This window comes from Perissodus microlepis, chromosome 7 (genome assembly GCF_051167445.1).
Source record: "Perissodus microlepis isolate ML-2025 ecotype Zambia chromosome 7, ASM5116744v1, whole genome shotgun sequence".
Classification (NCBI taxonomy): Eukaryota; Metazoa; Chordata; class Actinopteri; order Cichliformes; family Cichlidae; genus Perissodus; species Perissodus microlepis.
Window position 1 is genome coordinate 25,487,795 of NC_140467.1, and position 25,760 is coordinate 25,513,554.

The window sequence follows — 25,760 nt, forward strand, 5'->3', positions numbered from 1 at the left end:
GATAAAAGCATGTGCTTTTAGTGCTCAAATTGAGTAGAAACGGGCTATATAAGTGCCAGTCTACTTAACATTTGTTTTAAAGGAATGGCTCTATTCCTTCAGTTTTAGTTTTTAAGTTTAGTTTCTGTACTGGGTCTGTTTGTCCATTTTCTCGGTTCTTTGGCATTCTTTATTTTTGTTTGGGGTGTTTGCATGTCACAGGGGAACCAGGGGTAGGGTAGGCTGCATTTTTTAAAATCAAAAATCCATTCCATTGTTGGTCTGCGTATAGGAATGAAGTGCATTTAGTTGTTTAGCACAGATAAATCCAGTAATTTATTGTGAAAAACTCAGTATGCGTGCCGTGCACAAATAAAAAATAAAGTTATTTTTTTTGCAATGGTAGTTATCAATAATAGTTGCTTCAGGATAGATATATTATTATATTGTGACTCCAACACTCAAACAGTTTCCTATTGCAAGAACATTGTGCCAATGGGGAAGGATTCCCTTTTAAAAAGAAGAGACCTTTGGCAAAGCCAGGCTCAGAGGGGAAAGAGAAGAGGGAAAAAATTAAAGCATAGAGAGCTAAGGACAAAACACAAACTACTGGAGAGAGTAGACAAAATATATAAATATATAAATAAAATTAATTCCATTGAACTGAAAAATGATGTATTGTGTTCTGTAACATAATAACTGTGGACTTTTCTGGTATTTCAGGTACATGAGTAAGTTATTGCCTCCTCAGTTCTAAAGGGTTTAAATGTTGCTCATGAGAAATTAGCATATGTGGAGGAGTAATGTCATATTAATGAAGTTCTAGATAAAAGTTATAAAAAATAAAGTTAATCAGAATCTGTGACATAGCAAGCTGTCTGTAAGTCTGCGAAATGTAGTAAAAAGCTCAGAGAATGGTAGCAATGCTAGCAAACCGTTTAAATAAAAACTTAATGCCATGATCAGCAACACCATGAAATTTTACTGAGTGGACAACAACAAATGACTTCTTTAATAAATACGTGATTGTTTTGAATATGTTACCACAAATGAAGGGCAATTAATATATAGTGAGTATAAATTATATATCCAATCATTAATTACATCTTCATATCTGTGCTAACCATATTCAGTCTATAGTAACCCAGTACTATTTGTAGTTTCCTAGAATAATTAGTGTGTACTCTTGCCGACCCCATTTACCACTGCGTTTGGTGTGTGAAAAGTGTTGCAGAGTGGGGTGCATCAGCTAGAAAACAAGTAAAATGACCAGTAAAATGAACCCTGTAGTTTAACAGTTAGCTGACCGGCCACCATGCTGATTCCCATGAGGCTAAAACAATAGAGCTTTATTCTATAATAGCACAACACTGTATTAGAGTTTTCTGTGTCTGTTAGGCTGTGTTATGGGAATGTATTAAATTTGAATGAAGCATGCCAACCAATCACTTAGCCACTGTTGACAATAAAAGCAACAATGCCCTATTGTGTCAGGCTGCAGTTTGTGTGTCTGTGGGTGTGTGTGTGTGTCTTTGTGTTTTTGTGTGTGCTTCTAATTTGTTTTGCTTGGCTGGTTAAATTGAAGGCGTTTGTTATTGCGCTGCCTGTAGTGTGTGTGTGTGTGTGTGTGTGTGTGTGTGTGTGTGTGTGTGTGTGTGTGTGTGTGTAAGACTGTTTGTTAGGGGTCTTTAAGTGTCTCAAAATGAAGTCAAGCGAAGAGAAGAGTGGAATCACAGATGCTGTCCCTCTTTTCTCTTCCTTCTCTTCCTTTATTTATCCCGCCTTGCCTCAGACATTTAAGTAACGATGAATAACTCTCATTGTAAAATCTGATTGGTGCCAAGGCTGAGAGATGCCAGATTTTGGCTGGTTGTGCAGCTGAAAGAACACAGATTAAAGCTTTTGCTGACACGTTGGAGAAGTGTGTTTTATCTGAGCTTATATTTAGGCTGACATTTGGAGGCCTCAAAAATTAGATTTTACTTCTTAGAGATTTATCCAGATAGAGTAAAATTCCGCGTGGTATGTATTTTGTAACATTCAGTTACATATCTTTATTGTCTGTAGGTTTTGTAATTTATTTTACAGACGTGCTGTACAGTAACTGTTTTGTCTTACGATTTGAGTGAATTGATTTGAAAGATAAATCAAATAGGACCATAGAAAGAAACACTTTTAACTTTTTATAATCCAAGCACCTCAGAATCAGACGTGTAAGACACAAAGAAAAATAGTTAATTGTCTCCCATGAGGTGAGTTTGGCTCCTGTTAAATCAATCAACAGCCAAGCACAGCGGAGAATCCCCCAGGATAGCAGAGCCCTTTGTTTCCAGACTGGTTGGAGTAAGGAGGAGGCAAGAAAACTGATAATAGTGCAAGCTTGGCTCAGGATTGAAATCTTTTTTGACAACAGACAGATTTATATTGGGCTGTGGGCTTTGGCTCCAACCCAGATACCAAATACTCCAACTTTTGTTGGTTTGTTGGATGGCTTCTTGATATAAATGTTTAAATAACGGAGGCTTTGGAAAATGTTCGATTTTCCAGATAGGACAGAAATGTCTGATGGGTATTTGTGCATAATAACTATGACTAAACAGCAGATTAGTCCTACATATGCAGGATAGAAGCCTCAAGCTTAATGCCATCTCATTGTCTTAACATACAACTACAGCTAATATTATTAACAATATTAAACATATGTTTTTTGGATTGAGGGGTAGGAGTTGAATTTTAAAAGTTCTTTGAATCCATTTATAAAAAGCAAAATTCTGGTATCAATTTCCTTCAAGAGTCATCTTATTTGATGTCAGGGGTTATTGTGGTAGTTTTCAATGAAACAGTGTGTAGTGTCCAAGTTAGAAGGCAGTACATAACATGCTACACAAATGCCTTGAACTGGGATTTTTGCCATTGTGCTACTTTGTCCTTGTGCTTGTGCGACATGCAAGAATGTTTTGGGTTTGAACCCTGGCTGGGACTTTTTTATGCAGTTTGCATTTTCTCCCTATGGTTGCATGGGTTTACTTCAGGTACGCAGTTTATTTCAGGTTCAGCTTCCTCACACAGTCCAAAGACATACATGTTAGGTTAATCGAGGATTCTATATTAGCCGTGGATATGAAGTAGATGAAGTGCTTATAGTATATAGAATACATTGCATTATTTCTATAATGTAATAATAAACTACTAATTACTTATTAATAACTGTCTGTCTTGTTTAGGAGCAGAGCAAGTTCTGTTGCTGGCTCGACGGACGGACCTTAGGAGGATCTCACTGGACCTGCCAGATTTCACAGACATAGTACTGCAGGTAAAAAGACATAGGAAGATTGACTGCTCCTCAATTACCTGAGCTAGGGTTCCTGAGGGTCATTGCTGTTCCTCTAATTATGCAGGTTGATAACATTCGCCATGCCATAGCTATAGATTATGACCCAGTTGAAGGTTATGTCTATTGGACGGATGATGAGGTTCGGGCCATTCGACGATCCAGCATTGATGGGAGTAATGCCACGATGTTGGTTACCACGGAGATCAACCACCCAGATGGCATTGCTGTAGATTGGGTTGCAAGAAACCTGTACTGGACTGACACTGGCACTGATCGGATTGAGGTATATCTGATTTGTTACATTAGAGATTTTATTAAATTGTAAAACTCTAAGTATACAGTTTACTCTTAGGCCGCATGGTTTATATTTAAAAAGAACTGAACACAAAAGTCTAACTGGGTCACTTGTAATGCCTGTCTGCATACTTTTGGATCTGTGTGAACCGATTACCAGTCAGACTTTTGAAGTTTATGTCTGTGCAATTGACAAGACAGCTTCTGGTGATTATTACTCAAAAAGAAAAGACTATGAAATTTTAAACATATATGCAAACAAACCGTTTGAATAAATCTAAAAAATATGTTGCATTGTTGTGTTACATTTTTACATTGGAATGTTATGTGGTGTTGCAGGTTACCAGGCTAAATGGAACCTCTCGGAAAATTTTGATTTCTGAGAACTTGGAAGAACCCAGAGCCATTGTTCTGGACCCTGTTAATGGGTGAGTACTTCAGTTGGCTCTCCCACCTGAACACAGCTATCATCCGACATACAAAAGTCGTCTTATCCATATATTAATCCAAATTCATGAGAGTTTATAACATGCAAATCAAAATGCAGTCCCAAGTGTTCCAAGTTGGGAAATATTGATTTTGATGTTGAAAAAAAGCATATGGCCTAACAAAGAAAGAAAGAAAAAAAATGTTTTATATCATAACATTAGATTTTACAAATAATTGTCTACCGTGAGGAATGTGAAATTTCTTTTGCAAGCTTCAAAAAGAATACCTGCCTAATCTAATATTCTCCTTTCAGTGGAACTAAAATGTTTTTTTGTCTCTTGTTTATTACAGTTACATGTACTGGACTGACTGGGGTGAGCATCCGAAGATTGAGCGAGCCAATCTGGATGGAACAGCCCGGCTGGTCTTGGTCAATAGCTCTCTGGGCTGGCCCAATGGACTGGCTATAGACTATACAGCAGGAAAACTTTACTGGGGAGATGCCAAAACGGATAAGATAGAGGTACGTTCAACAGTTGTCTTTTTCCAGATGAGTGTCAAATGAAAGTAAAATTTCTAGCCTTTACAGAATTTCTGTTCTACTCCTTGTCAGTTTAATTTCAATTCAGTTCAGTTTTTTATATAGTGCCAAATCACGACAACAGTGACCTCAAGGTGCTGTATTTTGTAAGGTAAAGACTCCAACAATACAGAGAAAACCCCAACAATCAAACAAGAAATATAACAGTGTAAGAAAGCAGTCCTACATATTTGTTTAATATGCACTTTGAAGAACATATCCTGTTCCAAGATTCCTCATAGTGTCACTGGAGGCATTGCCATCCAGAGTAAGTATCTGGTTGGACGTCATGTTTCCAAGATTTCTAGAGCCAAGTATAATAACCTCAGTTTTATCTGAATTTACAAGCAGGAAATTAAAGAAATTAGGTCTTATTGACCACTTACACTGGTCACACATATTTTTTCACACAATTTCATACAGTACATTAGACTATGTAAGTTAATGCTTTATCTACCTGCATTCACACCCATAACCAATTTAAAATCAGCAGTTAACCTAACACACGTGGCCATTGCGATGGCTGAGGCTCAGATGAATGGACTGGTACTTGTATACTTATATACTGGTATTTATATAGTACTTTTTTAACTTGTACATATTAATACAGTACTCCTAAGCCTTAGCAGCCCCTTTAGTGTCCCTCTGGTATCCTCCAGATTAACCATGCAAACATCCATGGGCACGAGGAGTTCCTTAGTGCTTTGTTGTATGCTGTATGTCGCTGAATGCTGTGAAAATGATGTGACTCATATGAAGTCTTTCAGTCATTTTGAATACCCATGGGACAATCTGGACATTATTAGATGCTCCACCATTATTAGGGACAGGAAAAGGAGGGAATATCTTGTAGTAGAATAGCGTTCACTTCAATTCCAGGGCGTAGTGAAGGTGTTTTGCTGACACATGTTGGCCCAATACCTTACTAAAATAGTGTGTGTTGATTTTTCTTTTTAATTTGTGAACTGTCTATATGTCTGCTCTTTTAATAAACAACTGATAAACAACATAAAGAATAAAATGAAATGGAGATAGTAGATGTGTACATGCATGTGCATTTAAACAGCCACCCAATGTAGAATCATTACTGGATGGGCTTAAACACTATTGGGTTAGATTTTTTACATGTGTTGGTTTTGAGCTGTCTGTCCCATTTATAAACAGTGGTGTTAATCCTGTCATTTAATCTTAAAGTAGACATTTGTCAATTAAAAATCCACTTTTTACACAGTTCACAAAATATTCAGGACTGATAAAATATGCTTCTGAACTAAGACCATTCACTAATTAAAAAAACAGGAAGAGACACTCCCTCTTTTAGTTAATTTAGATTTTCACCTGCCACCTGTTTCCAGTTTTCACCACAGATAGAGAACTGGTGCCAAGGGAGAGCATTTCAGATTAGATGGGGACATTCTTAGTGTTGTAGAGCAGGTAGAAAATATTTGTATTTTGCAGTAAATTGGTCATTAATTTAATTTCTCTATCAATTGCTTATTCACTGGTCTAATACAATACCTCAAAACCAAATGCCAAACCAAATTGGACGACAAGCAGCTGACACAGGTTTTGTACTGGAAGCAGAATGTGGGGACCATCACTTGGGGTGATGCTTTCTGCCAATCCAGTGATTGTAACGATCGTGGTTCAAGAGTTGGCAGTTCGTCTAATGATCAGAAGGTTGCCGGTCCGAGCCCCAGCTCGGACAGTCTCGGTTGTTGTGTCCTTGGGCAAGACACTTCACTTACTGGTGTTGGCCAGAGGGGCCGATGGCGCGATATGGCAGCCTTGCTTCTGTCAGTCTGCCCCAGGGCAGCTGTGGCTACAACTGTAGCTTGCCTTCACCAGTGTATGAATGAATAGTGGAATTGTTAATTGCTTTGAGGGTCTTGAAAAGCGCTATATTACTGCAATCCATTATTATTATACCCTCTGGATTCTTAACAGCAGAAAATGGTTTCGATGGATGGGTGGAAAAGCTGGTCAGATCAGGACAGTGCTTTAACCTCCTAAGACCCGAACTCTTTCACGACATGCATTTTTAATTTCTCTTTGATATTTGGGCATATTGGGGCCCGATGAATGTAAAAACAAAGAATTACCAGATTTTTTTTTAACCTTATTTTTGTTTTTAAGAAAAATAAGAGCCACATATGAGGATATTTGTTTAAAAGTTTGATAGAACAGAAGCAGTATAATGTCCTCGTAAGTGATATCAGGCCCATGTAGAGCAAAATTGAGTATTTTAGTCTAAATAATCCAAAATGTGATGTCCACATATGTGGACGCCAGGTCCTAGGAGGTTAAAGGTTTCACCATTCTTTTACACTTTAACTGTTTTAACTGATTATGGATTGTACCTCAGGCATGTGTGTGTATATGTAGTCCTGTTGTGAAGAGATAAAAAGTGTTTCTACACTGTGGAGCAAGAATAAAGTCCCCATAATGCAACCAGCAAATTTTAGTGTGATGACCACAAGAGGGTTGAATAGTAGTTCTGCTTTTCAGGAGATTAATATCATAGCATGTAAGCTCCTCTGAAGTGTTGGAAACATAACTGTTAGCGGTTGTAGCAAGCCTATCAAACAGCTGAAAGCCTAACAGCACATAGCCTTTTAGCTTCTAAAAGAGAGAACGACAAAAGGCCTCGGCTAAGTGAAGAACTTCTCTAAGAACACTGGAGGAATGTTCTCACTCCCTCAGGTTCCCTCTCTTTGCTTCTCTTCTTTGCCCCCACCCCCACCCATGCCCCTCCTCTGTCTTAGTGTTTTCAACTCTTTTTGTTGAAGAAATCTGACTCCCCCTTCGCCTCCTTCTTTGTGGAAAAAACCCCTCTGAAGTTACCGCGCTGGCCCCCTCCTTTTGAAACGAGCATGTGTTCATGTGAGAAAGCGTTGACTGATGTGTTGCTTTCTCAGCACACATGCATAAAACGGCTGCTTTGTTGTGATTATGCAGATTGACTGTGCGTAGCGCCATTCAGCCACTCTGTTGAGCCATATGGTTACTACTTGTGGATATGTGTGCCTGTGTTTTTTTTTGTGTGTGTGAGTGAATGATGTGGGACTCAGAAAATGGGGAGGTGTATATAGTGGAATTTCCCCTGCTTAAGGCCCTGCGCGTTTTGTTTTTTTTGAGTAACAAGTCTAGTGTCACTGCTTCATGCTGTATAGAATGAGAGAATGTCAGGGGTGTTACAGCGGGTCAAATAAGGATTGAACACGTCACCAATTTTCTAAGTCGATATATTTGTAAAAGCGCTACTGACATGAAATTCTCAGCAGATGTTGATCGCAATCCATCCAATCCATTCATGCAAAGAAATCAAATGATAAATTATGTGTAATAATGAGAAATGACACAGGGAAAAATTATTCAACACACTTAATGAAATTTATTTAAACACCATACAAAAGCTTTTGTTGGTGATGACAGCTTTAGAACGCCTCCGCTCAGCCTAAACAGCCCCACACCATGATGTTCCCACCTCCAAACTTCACTGTTGATGTGGTGGTTTTGGGGTGACGTGCAGTGCCTTTTGACCTTTGACCTCCAAACATGGTGTGTTTTATGGCATCCAAAGAGTTCAGTTTTGGTCTCATCTGACCAAACTTCTCCCAGTATTTCACAGGCTTGTCTAAATGTTGTTCTGCAAACTTTAAACATGATGCAACATGCTTTGGATTCTTGGATGGTGAGCGTGCATATAGGCCATGGCTCTTCAGTGCATTACTTATTGTTTTCTCTGAAACAATTGTACTTGCTGATTCCAGGTCATTCTGTAGCTCTCTACAAGTGCTCCTTGGCTCTTGGATAGCTTCTCGTAATTTTTTTCACTGCTCTGTCGGAAAACCTGGTTGTGGTCGGTTTGTGGTAAAATGATCTTTCCACTTTCTGATTTTGGCCCCAGCAGTGCTCACTGGAACCTTCAGTTGTTCAGAAATTCTTGTGTGTCAAGTGCCATCTGTATGTTTTGCAACAATAAGGTTGTGTTTCTTGTGTGACACACATGACACATTTTTACAGGCCATTAGTTGGGACTGAACCAGCTGATATTAATTTGCACAAATGGCAGGATTTCTAATTACTGATGGATTTCAGCTGGTGTCATGACTTTCTCTGCTTTTTTGCACCTTTGTTTCTTCATGTGTTCAATACTTTTCCCTGTGTCATTTTTCATTATTACAAACAACTTAATTTATGGACATCTATGGTTTGGTTTCTTTGCATGTGTGGATTGGGTTGTTACCAACATCTGGTGAAAAGTAATGTCAATAGCACCTTTAGAAATATATTTACTTAGAAAATTGTTGACATGGTCGGTACTTATTTAACCTGCTGTATATGTGCCAAATCTCTCTGGGCTGGCCAAATGGACTGGCTATAGACTAAGCAGCAGGAAAACTTTATAGGGGGAATGCCAAAATGGATAGGATAGAGGGATGTCTATCAGCAGTCTATATATTTCCTGATGAGTGACAAATTAAAGCAATTTTTTTAGCCTTTGTGGAATTTCTGTATGCCTCCCATCTGCTGGTGTGCAACAGGTCTAACATATTGTTGTAGTTGTTTCCCCCCCAGATGTGTGCATAAAGTGTTAGAATAGATAGAGACATGGTACATCACGCTTTCCAGTGAGGGCATCATATTGAACATCTGACTGATAAATATTCTTATGTATTCCTGTCAAAGTCTTTATAATCTGGTTTTCTAATGTGTGTAGTTCAGTGTAGTGGAACTTCTAATAGCTAGGTATATGCCAAAAGTTGGAATGAAAAACTTTGGAATAAGACAGTATATAATAATAATAATAATAAACTTTATTTATAAAGCACACTTAAAAACCAAGGGTATGCCAAGGTGCTTAACAAGTAAGATAGAGAATAGGAGGAGGATAATAGAAATAGGACCAAAGCAAGTACTAAGTATGCAAGCAGATAACTGTCACTGATACATAGGAAAGCAACAGGTACAGAGCAAACAAGAATTTAAATGAGCATAAAAGTGCATGATATAAAATCATAAAAGAAATATTAACTAGAGGGAAAGGCAAGATTGAATAAGTGGGTTTTTAGTCGTGATTTGAACAGTGCAATGGAATCAGATGCGCGGAGGTCGAGAAGAAGGGTATTCCACAGTACCGGGGCAGCCAGAGCAAACGCACGGTCACCCCGGGACTTCAGTCGAGATCTGGGTTGGGTCAGAAGTAGTTGAGTGGCAGATCTGAGTGTTCTAGCAGGAGTATGTGGTTTGAGAAGTTCACTAAGATAACTTGGCGCTAATTTATTAATAGTTTTGAAAGTAATGAGTAATATTTTAAATTGAATACGGTACTTTATGGGCAGCCAATGCAAGCTAGCTAGGACAGGAGTAATATGGCAAAATTTCCTGGTACCAGTCAAGAGGCGGGCTGCTGCATTTTGGACTGTTTGCAGTCTAAGAAGAAGAGAAGAGGGAAGACCGTAGTACAAAGAGTTACAATAATCCAACCTGGAGGTCACAAAAGCGTGAATAAGCCTCTCCAGGTCCTCATGCGGAACATAATGCCTAGCCTTAGAGATAAGGCGCAGTTGGTGGAAGCTAGATCTCACTACAGCAGACGCTTGCTTATCGAGTTTGAGCGAGCTATCCAGCAGTACACCCAAGTTACTGACATAGTCACAAGAAAAGCTAGCAAAGGAACCCAGGGCAGCACAGAGTTGGGCATGAGGGATTTTACTGTTGAACACCACAATCTCAGTCTTCTTATCATTTAAAACAAGAGAATTACTCAGGAACCATTCTTTGACCTCCCGCATGCATTCTTGAAAGTAGTGCAGGGACACAGCAAGGTCGTCAGTAAGTTCAAAATAGATCTGTATGTCATCGGCATAACAGTGGAAGGCGATATTGTATTTTTCAAAGATTGCGCCTAGAGGGAGCAAATACAATGAGAAGAGAATAGGGCCTAAAACTGATCCTTGAGGCACACCACAACAGACCGGAGCGGAGGAAGAGGAGAAGGTGCCTAAGTGAACTGATAACGATCTATCAGCGAGGTATGATTTAAACCAGTCGAGGGCAGTGCCTCTAATACCCACAGTGTGCTCAAGTCTTAGTAATAAAATATTATGGTCCACCATATCAAAGGCCAAAGAGAGGTACAGGAAAACTAGGACCATAGAGCGTCCAGTATCAGTGATTACAAGAATATCATTAAGAACTCTAACCAACGCTGTTTCAGTGCTATGCAATGGCTTAAAGGCAGATTGAAATTTCTCAGCAATATTGTTCGTGTCCAAGTACGCCTGGAGCTGGGAGAGAACTAGTCTCTCCAGGATCTTGGACAAGAGCAAAAGCTTAGAGATCGGTCTGTAGTTTGAAAGGTCATAACAGTCAGAGTTTCTTTTTTTAAGAATCGGGTGGACTACAGCATGCTTAAAGGCCAAAGGAACACAGCCTGAGAGCAAGGAAAAGTTCATAAGAAATAGGATACTAGGTCCGATTACATCAAAACAGTCCTTAGCTAAACGAGATGGAAGAATGTCAAGCACAGTATTGGTGTTATTCATTTGAGCAACTAGCCGCTTAAGAGTCAAAAGTGACACAGGCTCAAACTGGTGGAAAGTTGAAATGCACTCAGGAATGGGGAGAGGATATAAAGCAGGGGGAAGGGAGGACTTAAGAGATGAGACCTTTTCTAAAAAGTGAATTTGAAATCGCTCACAAAGAGCCTGAGAATAAATTAAAGGCATGTCCGGGGAAGGGTTAACCACAGAGTTAAAAATTTTAAATAAGGTACGGGGGTTATGGTCATTGGCCAGGATGATTTTGGACAAGAAGGACGCTTTGGCCATTTTAGCAGCACTTTGGAATTTTAAGCGGCTAGTCCGTAGCATGTCATGGGAAACCTGAAGTTTATCTTTTTTCCACCTTCTCTCAGCGTGCCGACACACGCGACGTAAGGCGCGCGTAGTGTCATTAAGCCAACACTGAGAGTAGGTTCTAGGGCGCTTCATCTTAATGGGGGCAACAGTATCAAGGATTGAAGAAAATAGCGATAGCAAGGAATTAGCAGTCATCAACCGAGTGAAAAGAACAACAGTCGAGAGTGACAGATGCAGAATCCAAGAAAGACATAGAGAAGTTTGACATCGCTTCAGCATTAATTACACGTAGCGGGCGAAGGGGAGCCGCAGGATGTAGTTCATTAGTGCATAAGCCAGTATCAAATATAACTGGGAAATGATCCGAGATCCCAGCGTCACTTATATCCTTGATACAAATGTCCAGACCATATGAGAAAACCAAGTCCAAAGTATGTCCTTTAACATGCGCTGGGTCATTAACCCACTGAGCCAGGTTAAAAGAGTCCGTTAAAGCAAGGAAGTCTTTAGCAAATGAGTCATCCTTACAGCAAGTGTGTATGTTAAAATCACCGACAATGAGAACACAACCATACTTAAAAAGAACGGAGCCTAGCAGATCAGCAAAGTCCGTGATAAAATATTTGCTATATTTAGGCGGTCGATAAACCACCACGCAGAGTGTGGTCGTGGATGCAGTCATCTCCAATAATTGGAGATGGAGATGGATCGTATAAGTAAAGATTATTTTACCAGACTAAAGAAATTAAGGCTTAAAACTAGAGTGAAGTCAAATGTGCTCATTTCTACTATGTTGGGGGAAAAAATCAGATCATACAATCAGAAAACATTAGACAATCAGTATTTTATGTGAACGCAAGTGTAAAGTAATTAATTAATTACGATCAAGTAACACTGCGCTCAGGGAAACTATCCAGTCACAGAAGTGCTGATGACACATGTAAGGAAGTTGTTAAAATCACTCTTGCTTTTTCCTTTAGTGCTTCTGTTTTCCTGGCAGTTTTTTTTTTCACATCAGCATCAATGTTGGACCAGACATTTACAGTGAATGCATTGGTAGGTTTTTTGCCTATGGAAAACACTGCTTGTATCAAAGCTTTTGTGGTGTGGTTTGTGATTGGTATAAGCTTTGTGGCTTCTTTGGTTTTTTGTGTAGATTCTATTCATCCTGGGTCTGTCTTTATGTTTATCAGAGAAAATCCACGTGTGAGCGTCTGTGAACCATCCGATGGTCTGATGTCTCACTGTGTGCTTGATGAGACCTTGTTACTTTTCCGCTAGCTTTCTTTTGCCCCCTCTTCCCATCCCCCCCGGACGTCCATCAAGAAAAGCGACATTCTCACACCCAAAATGAAAAAGATGAGAAAAAAAATCACATTCCCAGTGCATAATTCTTCCTGAAAAAGTCAGTGGAAAGAAAGAGTGAGTAAGAGAGGACGAGAGGGGAAATAAAGGGAGTCTCTCTGCCATCTTTTCACTGGGATGTCCATGTCTAATTGTTTCACAGTGATAAATGAATAGGTTTTTTTGTGGAGGGGTTAGGAGCCTGCCTTGGATCAGAGGCCCATTAAAGTGAATGTTCTATTTATTTCTGTTTGCTCACCCCCTCGGCCTGTGAATGGATATTTAAATGAGTATTCATTAAACAGATGCCCGTCACAGCAAAACACTCATTCTAATTCTGCTTTTTTCTTGTGTTCGAAATATATATAAAAGCAGGAGCTGAAAGGTAATACTGACGACTAAATTGAATTCAAATTTGTAGCAAGTTTTTCAGTCAATGTATTATATAGTCTGTACTCCTTATTTTCAGTTTGGAGTCTGACAAATGTTGAATTATTGATGTGAAATTAGAATTATTGATGGCTAATCCAATGATGAACAGTAAAATGATCATGTTAGTGTCATTTCAGCCAGAGATTTTTAAACTTGAGCTGAAGGTACACCAAAGGGTACACCTGCACATATATCAGCCCCCAGATGTGTTCCTGTGTGATCTTACAACGCATACGTTTTTGACAGCCTCTCTGCTTCATCTTGATCAAGCACAACCTAGCAATTATTTTGCAAGAATGTCAGTGTTGCAGTGGTCCTGTAGTAAATACTTTGCTTCCACTGCCTTATTATGCATGTTCACACAAATCAACACAGTCTTGCTGACTCCAGTTGAGATGCAACACACTTTTAAACAAAAAAAGTTTCTGTTTAAAGTGTTTTCTTGTTAGGTGTCTGATGTTACTTTAGCCAATATGTGCAGAAACTGTGCAAGTGCTATCCAAATTGTAAACAGAGAACGTTAACCTTCACAGTAAAATTTTGGTCTGTTGGAATAGAAAGTGCCTCAAGGCGACTTTGTTGTTATTTGACGCTGTATAAAAAACCGAATTAAACTGAAGTTTACTACTTGGGAAAGCGATCAACCAACCTTTCAGGGAATACACTCTTTTTCCTGGCAACCATAGATTGTTTGGGCGTCGCCAACCAGTCTTTAGGCCATGGACTGAGGCCATATTTACCCTTACTCTAATCTAGCCTGCGTGCTTGTAAGCATCACTGGTCCAGTTAAAGTCATTAGACTGGTAGTTGGTGATCTGCACTGGTGGTTAGTTAGGGGAAATGTGAATTAATAAATCATTCCCAAAGTTTTGTGCAGCTGTATGTTGCAATAATGTACGGTTGTTCCAAAATCCCACAGCATACCTGGACCCCATTTAGAAACCAGTGAACTGTAAACTTTTTGCTTGCTTGTAATTAATTAGAAAGTGCAGTATGTTCCTGTGTTATACTGGATTTTGTTGTGAAAACAAATGCTTAGTGTAAACGGAAGTATGAACACGGTCATGTACTCCCCAGTACTTAATACTGTGTGGCCTAGGCTGTAGTAAGAAAGTACATACCAGAACAGCAGTTACCTTTCATAAGCTGGCCTTCAGTCTCAACATAGATCATTTTCTTTGTGCTACAACTTGGCATTAACAATAGCCTATTATAATCTCTTCAGTTATATTGAAAACGGTAGATCCCTCCCCAGCTCCAGGCTTTACTCTACTATGCTAAACTGCTTCCCAGCACTCATTTTTAATATATCTGTCCACCATGCTCATAGTTTGCGAAATGTCTACCATGGCACATTAGAGACCTTGTAGTTAACATGTGACCAGACACACATGCACACACACACACACGCTCGCAAACCTTCATGTAGACTGCAAATGATTGTAGTGTGTCTAAAATAAAACCCTGTGTCTATTTCAGTTGAGGCCAGTCCAGTAATAGCACAGGCGGTGAGGAGGAGGGTTGGACACAAGTTCTAATTGCAGCCTTGTCAATTGTAGCTCTCAATTTCTGCTTATAGACACACACACACACACACACACACACACACACACACACACACACACACACACACACACACACACACGTGACGTGTCACCATATTGTTAGGAGCAGGAAGGGTTTCACCTTGCCAGCAGTGTTTTCTTTGGCTGCTACAGCATGTGTCAAACTCAAATCCCACTCTTCAAACCTCTTTAACTAATTATTCTGCTTGGCAACACTTTGGTGAATGGTTGATGGTTTTATATGGACCAAATTCTTTAATCTATATCATTTGTGTGTTTTACATTTAGTTAAAACATGGACATAGACTATATTTTCACCTTTAATCTATAAAAACTAACTATAGGTTAGGATGATTACAACTGTAATGATGGATTAAAGAAGCTGAGCTTTTAATCTGCGCTTTTTTCCGACCATCATTTCTGTTTCTGTTTCAGGTGATCAGTGTGGATGGTAGTAACAGACAGACTCTACTAGAGGACAAGCTGCCTCATATCTTTGGTTTTACTCTATTGGGGGATTATATCTACTGGACTGACTGGCAGAGACGGAGCATTGAGAGGGTCCACAAAACCACAGCTGTACGAGAGATCATTATCGATCAGCTGCCAGATTTAATGGGGCTGAAGGCAACTAAAGTGACAGAGACCTTTGGTGAGTAATGCTTATTTTCCTCTGAGTTCTGTACATGCAGCAACAAAGCGGAACTTAGAAAAAAAATATCAAATGGCATATTAAAAAACGTTTTTTTCTTTTAGGTACAAATGGCTGTGCTGGTGATAATGGTGGATGTAGCCATCTGTGTTTCTGGCGTCAGCAGGCTGTCAGCTGTGCCTGTCCAATGGGGATGGAGCTCCTCTCAGACCTCCAGACCTGTGTGGTGCCCGAAGCCTTCCTGCTCTTCACTAATAGGTCTGTCCGCCTTTCAATCAATAGCATGAAATGCCCTGCTGCTCTTGTTATCTGCAACTGGTGCATATTACAGTCATTCTGTTATTATTATGTCAAAAACAAATGACAAAAAAAAACAGGAAAAGCTCACAAACATGAATGGCATAGGGGATTAGCATTCTCCTTACCTGACTGTAGTACTTCAGTTTGGGTTTAGGCTTCAGTCCTGAGAAAGTGTCTGCTATCTCAGACATGGTTTAGTCTAGTAGGTGCTTTGACTTTGCTGTGTGTCAATCTGTGTCAGTAATTCTGATTATACAAGCTTATAACAGCTGCATTTTTCATTCTTTTCTGTATTTGAAGGAAGAGATACACGTCAGTTTAAATCAATCCAGCTGTCTACACAATGGATGCAGTTTATTTTAATGCTTCAGATCTGTTTTGTTCTGTTTTTATACGTCTAACTTCACTGTGCGAGTGCTTTCAAAATGAGGGTGAACCACACTCAGTAGTGTGCCTGAATGCGCCATCTGAAGGAGGACTAAAGTGGCTACTTCTTGGCAGTCTGTGCAGACCTCATGCTACAGTATTTGGTTTCAAACAAATTCAGCTGATTTTTTCTTTTTTCCCCTGAAGTGTCATAAGGTTTTTCCTACACTGTTAAGCACTGTCCAACTGTAACCTCTTACTTTTTATAGTTTTAGTATTAACAAATGGTTCTAACACAGTGCAGCTAGAGCAGCTATCACAACATGCATGCATCAGTGGGGAGGACGTTTCACTGTATCAAATGGTAGTGGACTGTTTGGTGGCCTGATGTGAGCGCTCCATCCACAACTACTTGCCATTAGAGACGGTGAACACAATACTGAGTACTAATTTTTTAAGTATCAGGACACAATAAAAAAATCATCTGGTCCTTACCAGGTTCTATAATTGTCTAAATGCACCCCACATTTATACTCTCGCATTTTATTATCTCGTGTTTTTGTAAATGTCACAAATGTCACAAACCTGAGAAATAGGAGTTTCATACTGTTGTAGTGCACCTTGAACAACAGTAGGACATAAGTTTGAAGTTTTATTTTGTTTCATTCTTTCGTTGTTTGATTTTTAACTTTTGTCACCTTGGACTTGACTTGATCTTGGAAGACTTTGACCTCGGGCTTGTTTCACCATCAGCCTTGAAGGTGAGAATGTAACTTGCACGGGAATTTTAGGGATTCTTTTGTGTTGTTTTCTCCTCAGGGACAACATCAGGAGTATTTCTTTAGGTACCAACAGCAATGATGTGGTCATTCCTGTGACAGGAGTTAAAGAGGCTTCTGCTCTTGATGTTTACGTCTATGAAAGAAGAATATATTGGACAGACATACAGGCAAAGGTATGTTTTGCAACAGAAATGTCCTGATGTGTTAGCGTTTTTTTTGCATCAGATTAAGAGAAACTGGGAATTCTTCACCTCTATCAGTTAAAGGAGAATTTGCTCTTTTTCTTTCCTGTTGTCTATCTCTTACTTTCCTCTCTGCTCGTTTTCCTGCCAGACAATCAGCAGAGCCTACATGAATGGCAGCTCTGTAGAACACATTATAGAGTTTGGGCTGGACTACCCAGAAGGCATGGCAGTTGACTGGATGGGTCACAACATTTACTGGGCAGATACAGGCACTAACCGCATTGAAGTGGCCCGGTTGGATGGCCAGTATCGACAGGTTCTGGTCTGTAAGGATCTTGACAATCCTCGATCATTGGACAACCCACGATCACTAGCACTGGACCCAGCCAATGGGTAAGACCATACAGTTTTAAAAATACCTGATATATTGGCCCAGTTCACTGCTGTGGATATAAAAATTCCTCCACTATCTCATAGTACAGGGGCCTTACCAGGTGCCTGTGGCCTATCTATCTATCTATACAATCTGCAGAAAAGTCTGTCATTTGATTTTCTACATTTTATTAATGAATATGTGTGTGAGACGAATGTATGTCATCAAACAAATGGACAGTCAAATAAAACAACATTTGCATCCCACTGCCTTCTCCTCAGTTACCTTCAGTTTGTGAGGGATGGTGCTGTTAAACCTGTTTATTAACAAACCTTGCATTATTACATTGTATGCAGATCACCCCAAAACATAGTGATGTGCCTGTGTGAGTCTTTCTGTTTCATTGTTAAGTACGTGTGTCAGCATGCCAAGTTGCTACACACTTGGTGATGTCTTCATGCTGTCATGGGCCAGACCTTTCAACACACTTGCCTGGAGCCAGCTGATGTCATTCCATGATCAAATATTGATAACAGGAAAAACAAAGTTGTCTTCTTAAAGTGGAAGCGTGTTCCCTGTTTGGATTAGATTAGCCAGTTAGATAAATAATGTACCCAAAAAACAAAAAGAAACAGATTTTAATAAAACCACCAAAACCTTTTACATCCTTTTACGTTCAGATGTGATTACGTTGGTGATGTGTATCACAAGGCATAACAGTTCTTTCTGTCTGCAGCTACATGTACTGGACAGAGTGGGGAGGTCGGCCACGCATAGCCAGAGCCTACATGGATGGCAGCACCATCACAACCTTGGTGGATAAAGTGGGCCGTGCCAATGGACTGACCATTGACTATGTAGACCATCGTCTCTACTGGACTGACCTAGACACATGCATGATTGAAAGCACCAACATGCAAGGTTTGAAAACACACACCAAGAACTTAGCATGATAATGAGTCACGGGAAAGAGGACTTAAACTTTCAATAGTCAGCAAAAATACATTGTAGCAGGAATGTGGCAAGCAAAGGGCAAAGTCCAAAAACCAGTCCATAAAGTTAGATAGACGATCTAGTAGGAACATGAGTACAACAAAAGAAACTGTTGAGGGTGGGGCAGACCAGGGGGAAACTAGCAAAGTAGCACAGTTGCCAAGAAAATACCTTGTTTAAATATCAGTGTTACCTAAGGCCTTTTTATGTGTAGTTTGCATGTTTGCACTGTGCCTGTGTGGGTTTCGTCCTAAACACTTGGCAGTGCTTCACTAGTAAACTTGCAAAGACAGAAGGCGAAAGTGGCAGGACTGTGGAGTGACCAGGAATTAAGAAAATGACCATATTTTCCAATACTTGTTGAATGGGTCAACTCATCAATTTGTTTTCCTCCTCATATTCAGAATTGTATTTTTAGAGCCTGCTGGACACAACTTTACAATTGTTTATGTGTTAGTAATTTTAAAAGCAAAAGATTAATCACTAGCTTTTTCTAGACAATTTGTTTTTGGTTGGCAGCCACTGAATTCCAGCGGCTGCTACAGACTTTGTGGGATATTGCACAGAGTAAAATGCTTTTGTATATGCACAGAAAGTTTCACTTCATCTTCAGGGCCAGTGGAGAATTTTACCGATATACAGATACATACATACAATTATATGTATGTAATCCCCTTAGGCACATTGCAAACTAAAGAATTTGTCTTATAGTCTGTTAGTTTTTTCCTGTCTAATCCATAAGGCTGCTTGGTAAATTTACACAAGAAATTCTTACAGCAAAAAGAAAAAAGTATTGATTTTAGGGCTTTTATGAGTTTTCCTGTGTTGTCCCAATTCAAGGTCTCCAGTGATTCTAGCCAGAGATGCAAATCCCCTTTGGGGTTGAGTCAGAAAAGACACCCAGTATAAAACTTAACAAATTAACTTTCAGAGCTATCTGCTGGGCTGAATGGTGGTTTAAAAAAGTATTCTTATTTGTAAACAAGTCTTTAGAGATAGTGGACGCTGTTTGATGTTTGGAGCATGACATAATGGAAAGTTGAAGAACTCTTGAGTAGATGTAAAAATGTTGTCATATCTTCTGCAGGCCTTCAGAGAGAGATCATAGTAGACGACCTCCCTCATCCCTTTGGTCTCACACAGTACCGCGATTTTATCTATTGGACTGATTTTAACCTGCGTAGCATTGAACGTGCAGACAAACGCAGCGGATACAACCGTACTGTGGTGCTGCAGGTATGAAACCACTTTAATTATATAAACAATGTGTTCATTTTTTACACTAATATAATAATTTATTATATAACCAAGACAACACAAACAGACAAGAACCAAACAACTGGAATGAAAAGAAACTAAACAACACTCTGACCCATTTATTCAAAGCCACAGTTTACATCAAACTAAGCCAGTCCACTTTCCACATCCAGATCCACAAGCCTTCTCAAATAACCTCATGTTTAGAGCTGTTCTATTATATTCTACTCTGTTCTATTCCATGTTTGTACTTTAAAATCTTCTCACTAGATACTTTCTATTTCTTTTAAACATTTTCCCACATTATACCAAGTTTCAGTCATATGTTTAACAACTGGATTGCTAATTTGTGCTCAGTTGTTTTGTTTTTTTTCCAAATGACCTGCATATACTTGGACACGGGTCATTTTAAGACCACAACATTTTTTTGTATTCCTAATAAGGAAATGTAATCTCATTTTTACTGTTGTGCATTGAACTAGTGTATTTGTTTTTTGGCATTGCTAACTTTTTGTTGGTCCTTTCATATTCCATCTGAAACTGCTGAGCTTTAACACACTGTTTCCTCAGGGCCAGCTTGAGCTGATGCTAGACATCCTGGTCTTCCACTCTTCTCGCCAGGATGGCACTAATGAGTGCACACACAACAACGGCAACTGTGCCCACCTCTGCCTGGCCACTCCTGCTGGTGCCCAGTGCCGGTGTGCCTCCCACTACACCTTGAACCCAGATGGACGAAACTGTAGCTGTAAGTACAGCTGATGGGAATCACACATATACACAAGTAAGAGAGAGTGCAGGCTAGTGGCTTGAACAGAGTGTCAATGAAGAATATGATCATTAAAATAGTTGCTGGTGTTATACGACTATGCGTCTACAGTTAGGACAACTGGAACAGAAATGACTGAAGGTAAAACGATTAACCTCGGCCGCTTCTTTCTCAACAGCCAACAGAAAGACTGTGAAAGCCAACATACTTTAGTTGTTTCCCATGAGTGTAGCTCCTCTAGTGTGTGTGTGTGCGTGAGTGTGAGAAAACTTCGGCTTTCTTTTGCCAGAGAGAACATGGAGTCTTTTCACCAGGCACACCCTTTCTCTACATTTGTTCACCCTGTAAATCCCACACCCCTCTCTGTTGTTTCTCTGTCTGCAGCTCCTTCAAGTTTCCTGCTCTTCAGTCAAAAGGCTAGCATCAGCAGAATGGTTTTAGGAGAGCAGAGTCCCGACATCATCCTTCCTATCCATGTAATGAGAAATGTTCGAGCTGTCAGCTATGACCCGGTGGAACGACTGGTGTACTGGCTCGATGGGCGACAGAATATACGCAGAGCCAGAGATGATGGGGCCATGGTACATCCACATCACCCTCTTAAAACACATACTCACAGCATTTGACACCATTGGGTGTTTTTGTGGAAAAAAGGATAAATAAACATTGACTTAGAAATTAGAATAGGATCATGATTAAGACCTTTTTATTATATTATTTTCATTCTTTTGTATTATATTTTTTCATTATATATTATATAGCAGTTTATAAAGCTTCATGTGACTCAAAGTGAATGTCAGAACAGGTCAAATGTTGACCTTACGACCTTACTGTGTTTGTTTTCAGTCGTCAATGATAGTGAGCAGCACTGCTCAACCAGTGGACAACCAGCTTCATGACCTGAGCCTGGATCCCTATAGTCGGAACATCTACTGGACCTGTGAGACAACCAACACCATCAACGTCAAGAGGATGGATGGTCACACTGTGGGCGTGGTCATCAAGGATGACACAGACAAGCCAAGGGCCATTGTGGTCAATGCTGAGAAAGGGTAAGCTCATTTTTGTGACAGTGACTCTACTAAGCTCAGTTGGAAAGATTGATGGTTCTAGCTGGCAGAGGTTAAACCATTACTTAAAAGCCATCACTTGACAGTTATCTTAACTAATTATAAGCTAATCTCCAATATTGTTTTTATCTCATAAATGATTGAAAGAGTGGTTGTAAAGGAGCTAACTAATCATCTGTAGAGAAAGAGATTATTTGAAGAGCTTCCGTCAGGTTTCAGAGCTCATCACAGTACATCTGTGCTTGTCCTGCTATAAACCTCGGGGCAGCGTTCAATACTGTTGACCATAATAATTTATTACAGCGAGTAGAGCATGCTGTGGGTGTCAACGGTCCTTCAGTGGTTTTAATCATATCTATGTAATAGACTCCACCATGTAAATGGAGTAAGTAAGTAAAATTTATTTATGTAGCGCTTTTCACAGATAAAAATCACAAAGTGCTTCATAATACAATGAATGAAAGTCCTGAGAGATGAGAGTCCTCTTAACACACACGTTAATTATGGAGTCCTGCAGGCTTCTATGCTAGGACCATTTCCATTATACACGCTTCCCTTAGACAGTACACCTCTCTGCATTTAATCATCAGTTACAGAGGAAAATGGTTACTCAAAAATGCTCATTTTCATGCCATTTCTGTTGGCAGGCTATTTCAAACATGCTGTTTATAAGCAAATTTTGAGAAAAAGTTCTGTAAAGTCAATTCAGAGTTTTATCATGCAAATTGCTGATTTGGGGCATTTTCAGTCTCGTTTTTAAAAGACCAAGAGACCATGATTATTGTTCTTCCCGAACTACATTCACAAATCAGCCAAGGAAAGTCCACCAGTCATAATTTTGGTTATATAATGTAATATAATATTTAGTTCCTCTTTGGGCTTTGACTTGCATGTGACATTTGTTTCATACTCCTTTTCCAATTAAGGAGATTTTCTAAATTGAGAGCTGTAGTTTTTTGGTTGAACAGGAGAAAATTGCTCTTGCATTTGTAACTCCGCGGTTCTGTTTACCAGCTTAGATAAATCACCTCTTTCTCACCTCCTGGCTATACAAAATGCCATGGGCATAATTCTGCCACTCTTACATTTCCTTCCAACACAATGCTGCTCGCAGTCTTCAGTTGCAAGCTCAGAATCAATTGGCTTTTCCTCATATGACACTGAAGAGTGAGGGAATAGAGCCTTTCAGTCTTTAGCACTTTGGAAGTTGGACAAGTTTCCAACTCCAACTTTATTTAGCTTCCTCTGTACACTCCTTAAATTCATTTTAACTGTTTTAAATGATCAGTTTTCTTTTATTCTATTTTATTCTGTTTAACCTTGTTTTTATATCAGTATTAACTGTTTTTTATTACAATTTATTGTGATTATCCCTATTTTTTATTTATTTTGCTATATAGTGCTTTGAGACTTCAGGTCTGTCAAAGGTGCTTTATTAATAAACTTACTTGCTCAGTTACTTAGTTATTATCCAATAAAGAATTTTACAACAGCACATAGAGTTGTATCCTGCTGACACATGTCCACTTCTACAGGTACATGTATTTCACCACAGTGCAGGAGCGCTCAGCTAAGATTGAAGGTGCCAGTTTGGATGGGACAGAGAGGGAGTCTTTGTTCACCACTGGTCTCATCAGACCAGTAGCTCTGGCACTCGACAATAAGCTGGGAAAACTATTCTGGGTTGATGCCGACCTTAAACGCATTGAGAGCAGTGACCTGACAGGTGAGTCACCATAAAAAGAAGTAATTTATATGAAAGAAATGTTTTCATACACATTTGGATAAAACAAAGAACAGTGCCAGAATATGACTCAAATATTGCCTCACAGTAAATATTGAAAATAAAATAGAAATATGAACAAATATGAAACAAGGAGATCTCATTTGGAAGTAGTGAACATGATTTATTGAGATAGAGAAATTCATGTGTTTGGCAATTAGACCCAGATGACCCATCATGGCAAAACAAAATCCCAGTGATGATCGGATTTAGGACAGGGCCCCCTGGAGTCTAGACGCTGGTGGTGGTGAAGATGAAGACTGAGGCTTGGATAGAGCGCTGGCTGAGGTGTCTGAGGTGCAGATGGGGAGGCGGTGGGCTGCACGAAAAGTCAGAAAGGGAGAATGAGGGAGAGCACAGATTTAAACCATGCGCCATTGGCTCAAACAAGGCGGGCGAGTAGAGTAATGTTGTCAGTATTGTGATTGACGGCGTGGGAATGCAGTAGTTGTTTTTACAACAGAAAAGCAGATGAACACCCAGGAAAGCAGGCAGATGAATGATTACAGATGTTCCTTATTGAACTTATGCATAGGCTTCATTTAGATTGCTCAAATATATCACATAAGTGGTTATTACTCCAAGCTTACTGTTCCCATCCCTGAGGTTGTCCACCAGAGACACTGACACATTTAGTTTGGTGGCAATGAATTAATCAATATTTTTATTTAGAGAAGTGAGGAAAAAACAACGTAGGGTTGTTGGATTTGACAAACTCTCAATTATCATCACCAGGAAAAACTATTTTCTTGTTCTTATTATATCATTGCATCTATCCCAGGAGCAAATCGCATTGTCCTACAGGACTCAAACATTCTCCAGCCTATGGGGCTGACAGTGCTGGGTGACCATCTGTACTGGATTGACCGTCAGCAGCAGATGATTGAAAGGGTGGACAAACTTACTGGAGATGGGCGCACACGCATACAGGGACGGATATCATACCTTACCTCCATCCACGCTGTGGAAGAGATCGACCCACAGGAGTTTGGTACAGATCTTTCCCACAGAACTATTAGCTATATTAGTGTGGCTTTATGGTTTGGCCTTTGTATCAATGGCTGTTTTTCTTTCTACAGCGTCCCACCCATGTTCTCGTGACAATGGGGGCTGTTCTCACATCTGCATTGCTAAGGGTGATGGAACACCTCGCTGCTCCTGTCCCATGCACCTGGTGTTGCTGCAGGACCTGCTGCACTGTGGAGGTGAGCAACACAGTAACAGCACTCAAGTGCCTTTTCATTTCTGGGTGGAGAATTCAGAGAAGCAGACACGTCCGACCTGCATATCTGATTGAGTTTCAGAAGTACAAGGACATTCAAGGCTTTTTCTTCTAAAACTCCAATTCAAGAACTCTTTGTGTTTTAGTTATACTGTTGCACAACAGATTAATACAGGCAGCAGAGAGGAAGCAATGCTGGCTGTAATTACTCTAACAGTGACAGAGGTTATTTATAGGAATGTTTAAATGTCTAATGACACACTGTACATACACTGTATATACATTTGCATGCATGTTCACTCCTGTTGTTTAGGTTTTGTCCCTCTTAGTCTGAAGGGTCTAATCTAAAGTTCAGTACTTCTCCCTTCCACAGATAATTGTGACTTGTCTCTCTGCTTCATTCTCTTCCTTATATGTTGTCTTCTCTGTTTTTTCTCAGAGCCGCCTACCTGCTCAACAGAGCAATTCACCTGCTCCACAGGGGAGATTGATTGCATTCCTATGGCCTGGCGTTGCGACGGCTTTCCAGAATGTGAAGATGGCAGTGATGAAGACAACTGTCCCATCTGTTCTACATACCAGTTCCGATGTGACAAAGGAGGCTGCATTGATGCTCAAAGACGCTGCAATGGTGAATTGGACTGTGCTGATCACTCTGATGAGCAGGACTGTGAAAGTAGGTTTACACGCTCAACTCAGGCACAGATGTTTGCAGCATTATGCATGGAAGTTTTGTGACTGATAAATTAGGTTTTAAATAAACTACTTTCAGTGTTCTTTAGGGTGCTTGATATTTCTGCTAAACAAATAATAGCCTGAGTTTACCTATGAGTTATAGCACCAAATCAAAACAGCAGTTGCCTCGAAGCACTTTCTATAGTAAGATAAAGACCTTACAGTTATGAAATGTATAAATACTCTTTATACAAAGTTTCTAAGTCATTTTTTCCTCATTAGGACCAGAATTGTCGTGGGGTTAAGAATCATCCTCTCTACGTCCTCTATAGCTCTATCAGTGTATATAGTTATCATGTTAAAGAACCCATAGGACTGTACTGACCAAATAGTGCACTTCTTTCTAAAAAGTTTCTGCTTTTCAAAAACTGTTTTATAAAAAAACGTCCTTTTTGATAGAGTATATAGTTAGGGCTGGATATTGTGACCTTACCTCCCTCTGCTGTCTTC

General features: G+C 39.7%; 1 protein-coding gene across 1 annotated transcript in view; it reads left to right on the forward strand.

Moving 5' to 3' along the window:
* The window catches only part of lrp5 (low density lipoprotein receptor-related protein 5), a 50,226-nt gene that overhangs the window by 19,869 nt on the left and 4,597 nt on the right, over positions 1 to 25,760 (forward strand). The window contains exons 8-24 of the mRNA XM_084934371.1: positions 3,204 to 3,292; positions 3,378 to 3,596; positions 3,947 to 4,035; positions 4,388 to 4,559; positions 15,259 to 15,475; positions 15,580 to 15,733; positions 16,961 to 17,096; positions 17,257 to 17,501; positions 18,218 to 18,402; positions 19,562 to 19,710; positions 20,302 to 20,479; positions 20,885 to 21,081; positions 21,347 to 21,552; positions 23,106 to 23,296; positions 24,135 to 24,344; positions 24,433 to 24,558; positions 25,015 to 25,251. Of these exons, the coding sequence (XP_084790497.1) occupies positions 3,204 to 3,292; positions 3,378 to 3,596; positions 3,947 to 4,035; positions 4,388 to 4,559; positions 15,259 to 15,475; positions 15,580 to 15,733; positions 16,961 to 17,096; positions 17,257 to 17,501; positions 18,218 to 18,402; positions 19,562 to 19,710; positions 20,302 to 20,479; positions 20,885 to 21,081; positions 21,347 to 21,552; positions 23,106 to 23,296; positions 24,135 to 24,344; positions 24,433 to 24,558; positions 25,015 to 25,251 (3,000 nt within the window). The remainder of the gene's footprint in view (positions 1 to 3,203; positions 3,293 to 3,377; positions 3,597 to 3,946; positions 4,036 to 4,387; positions 4,560 to 15,258; positions 15,476 to 15,579; positions 15,734 to 16,960; positions 17,097 to 17,256; positions 17,502 to 18,217; positions 18,403 to 19,561; positions 19,711 to 20,301; positions 20,480 to 20,884; positions 21,082 to 21,346; positions 21,553 to 23,105; positions 23,297 to 24,134; positions 24,345 to 24,432; positions 24,559 to 25,014; positions 25,252 to 25,760) is intronic.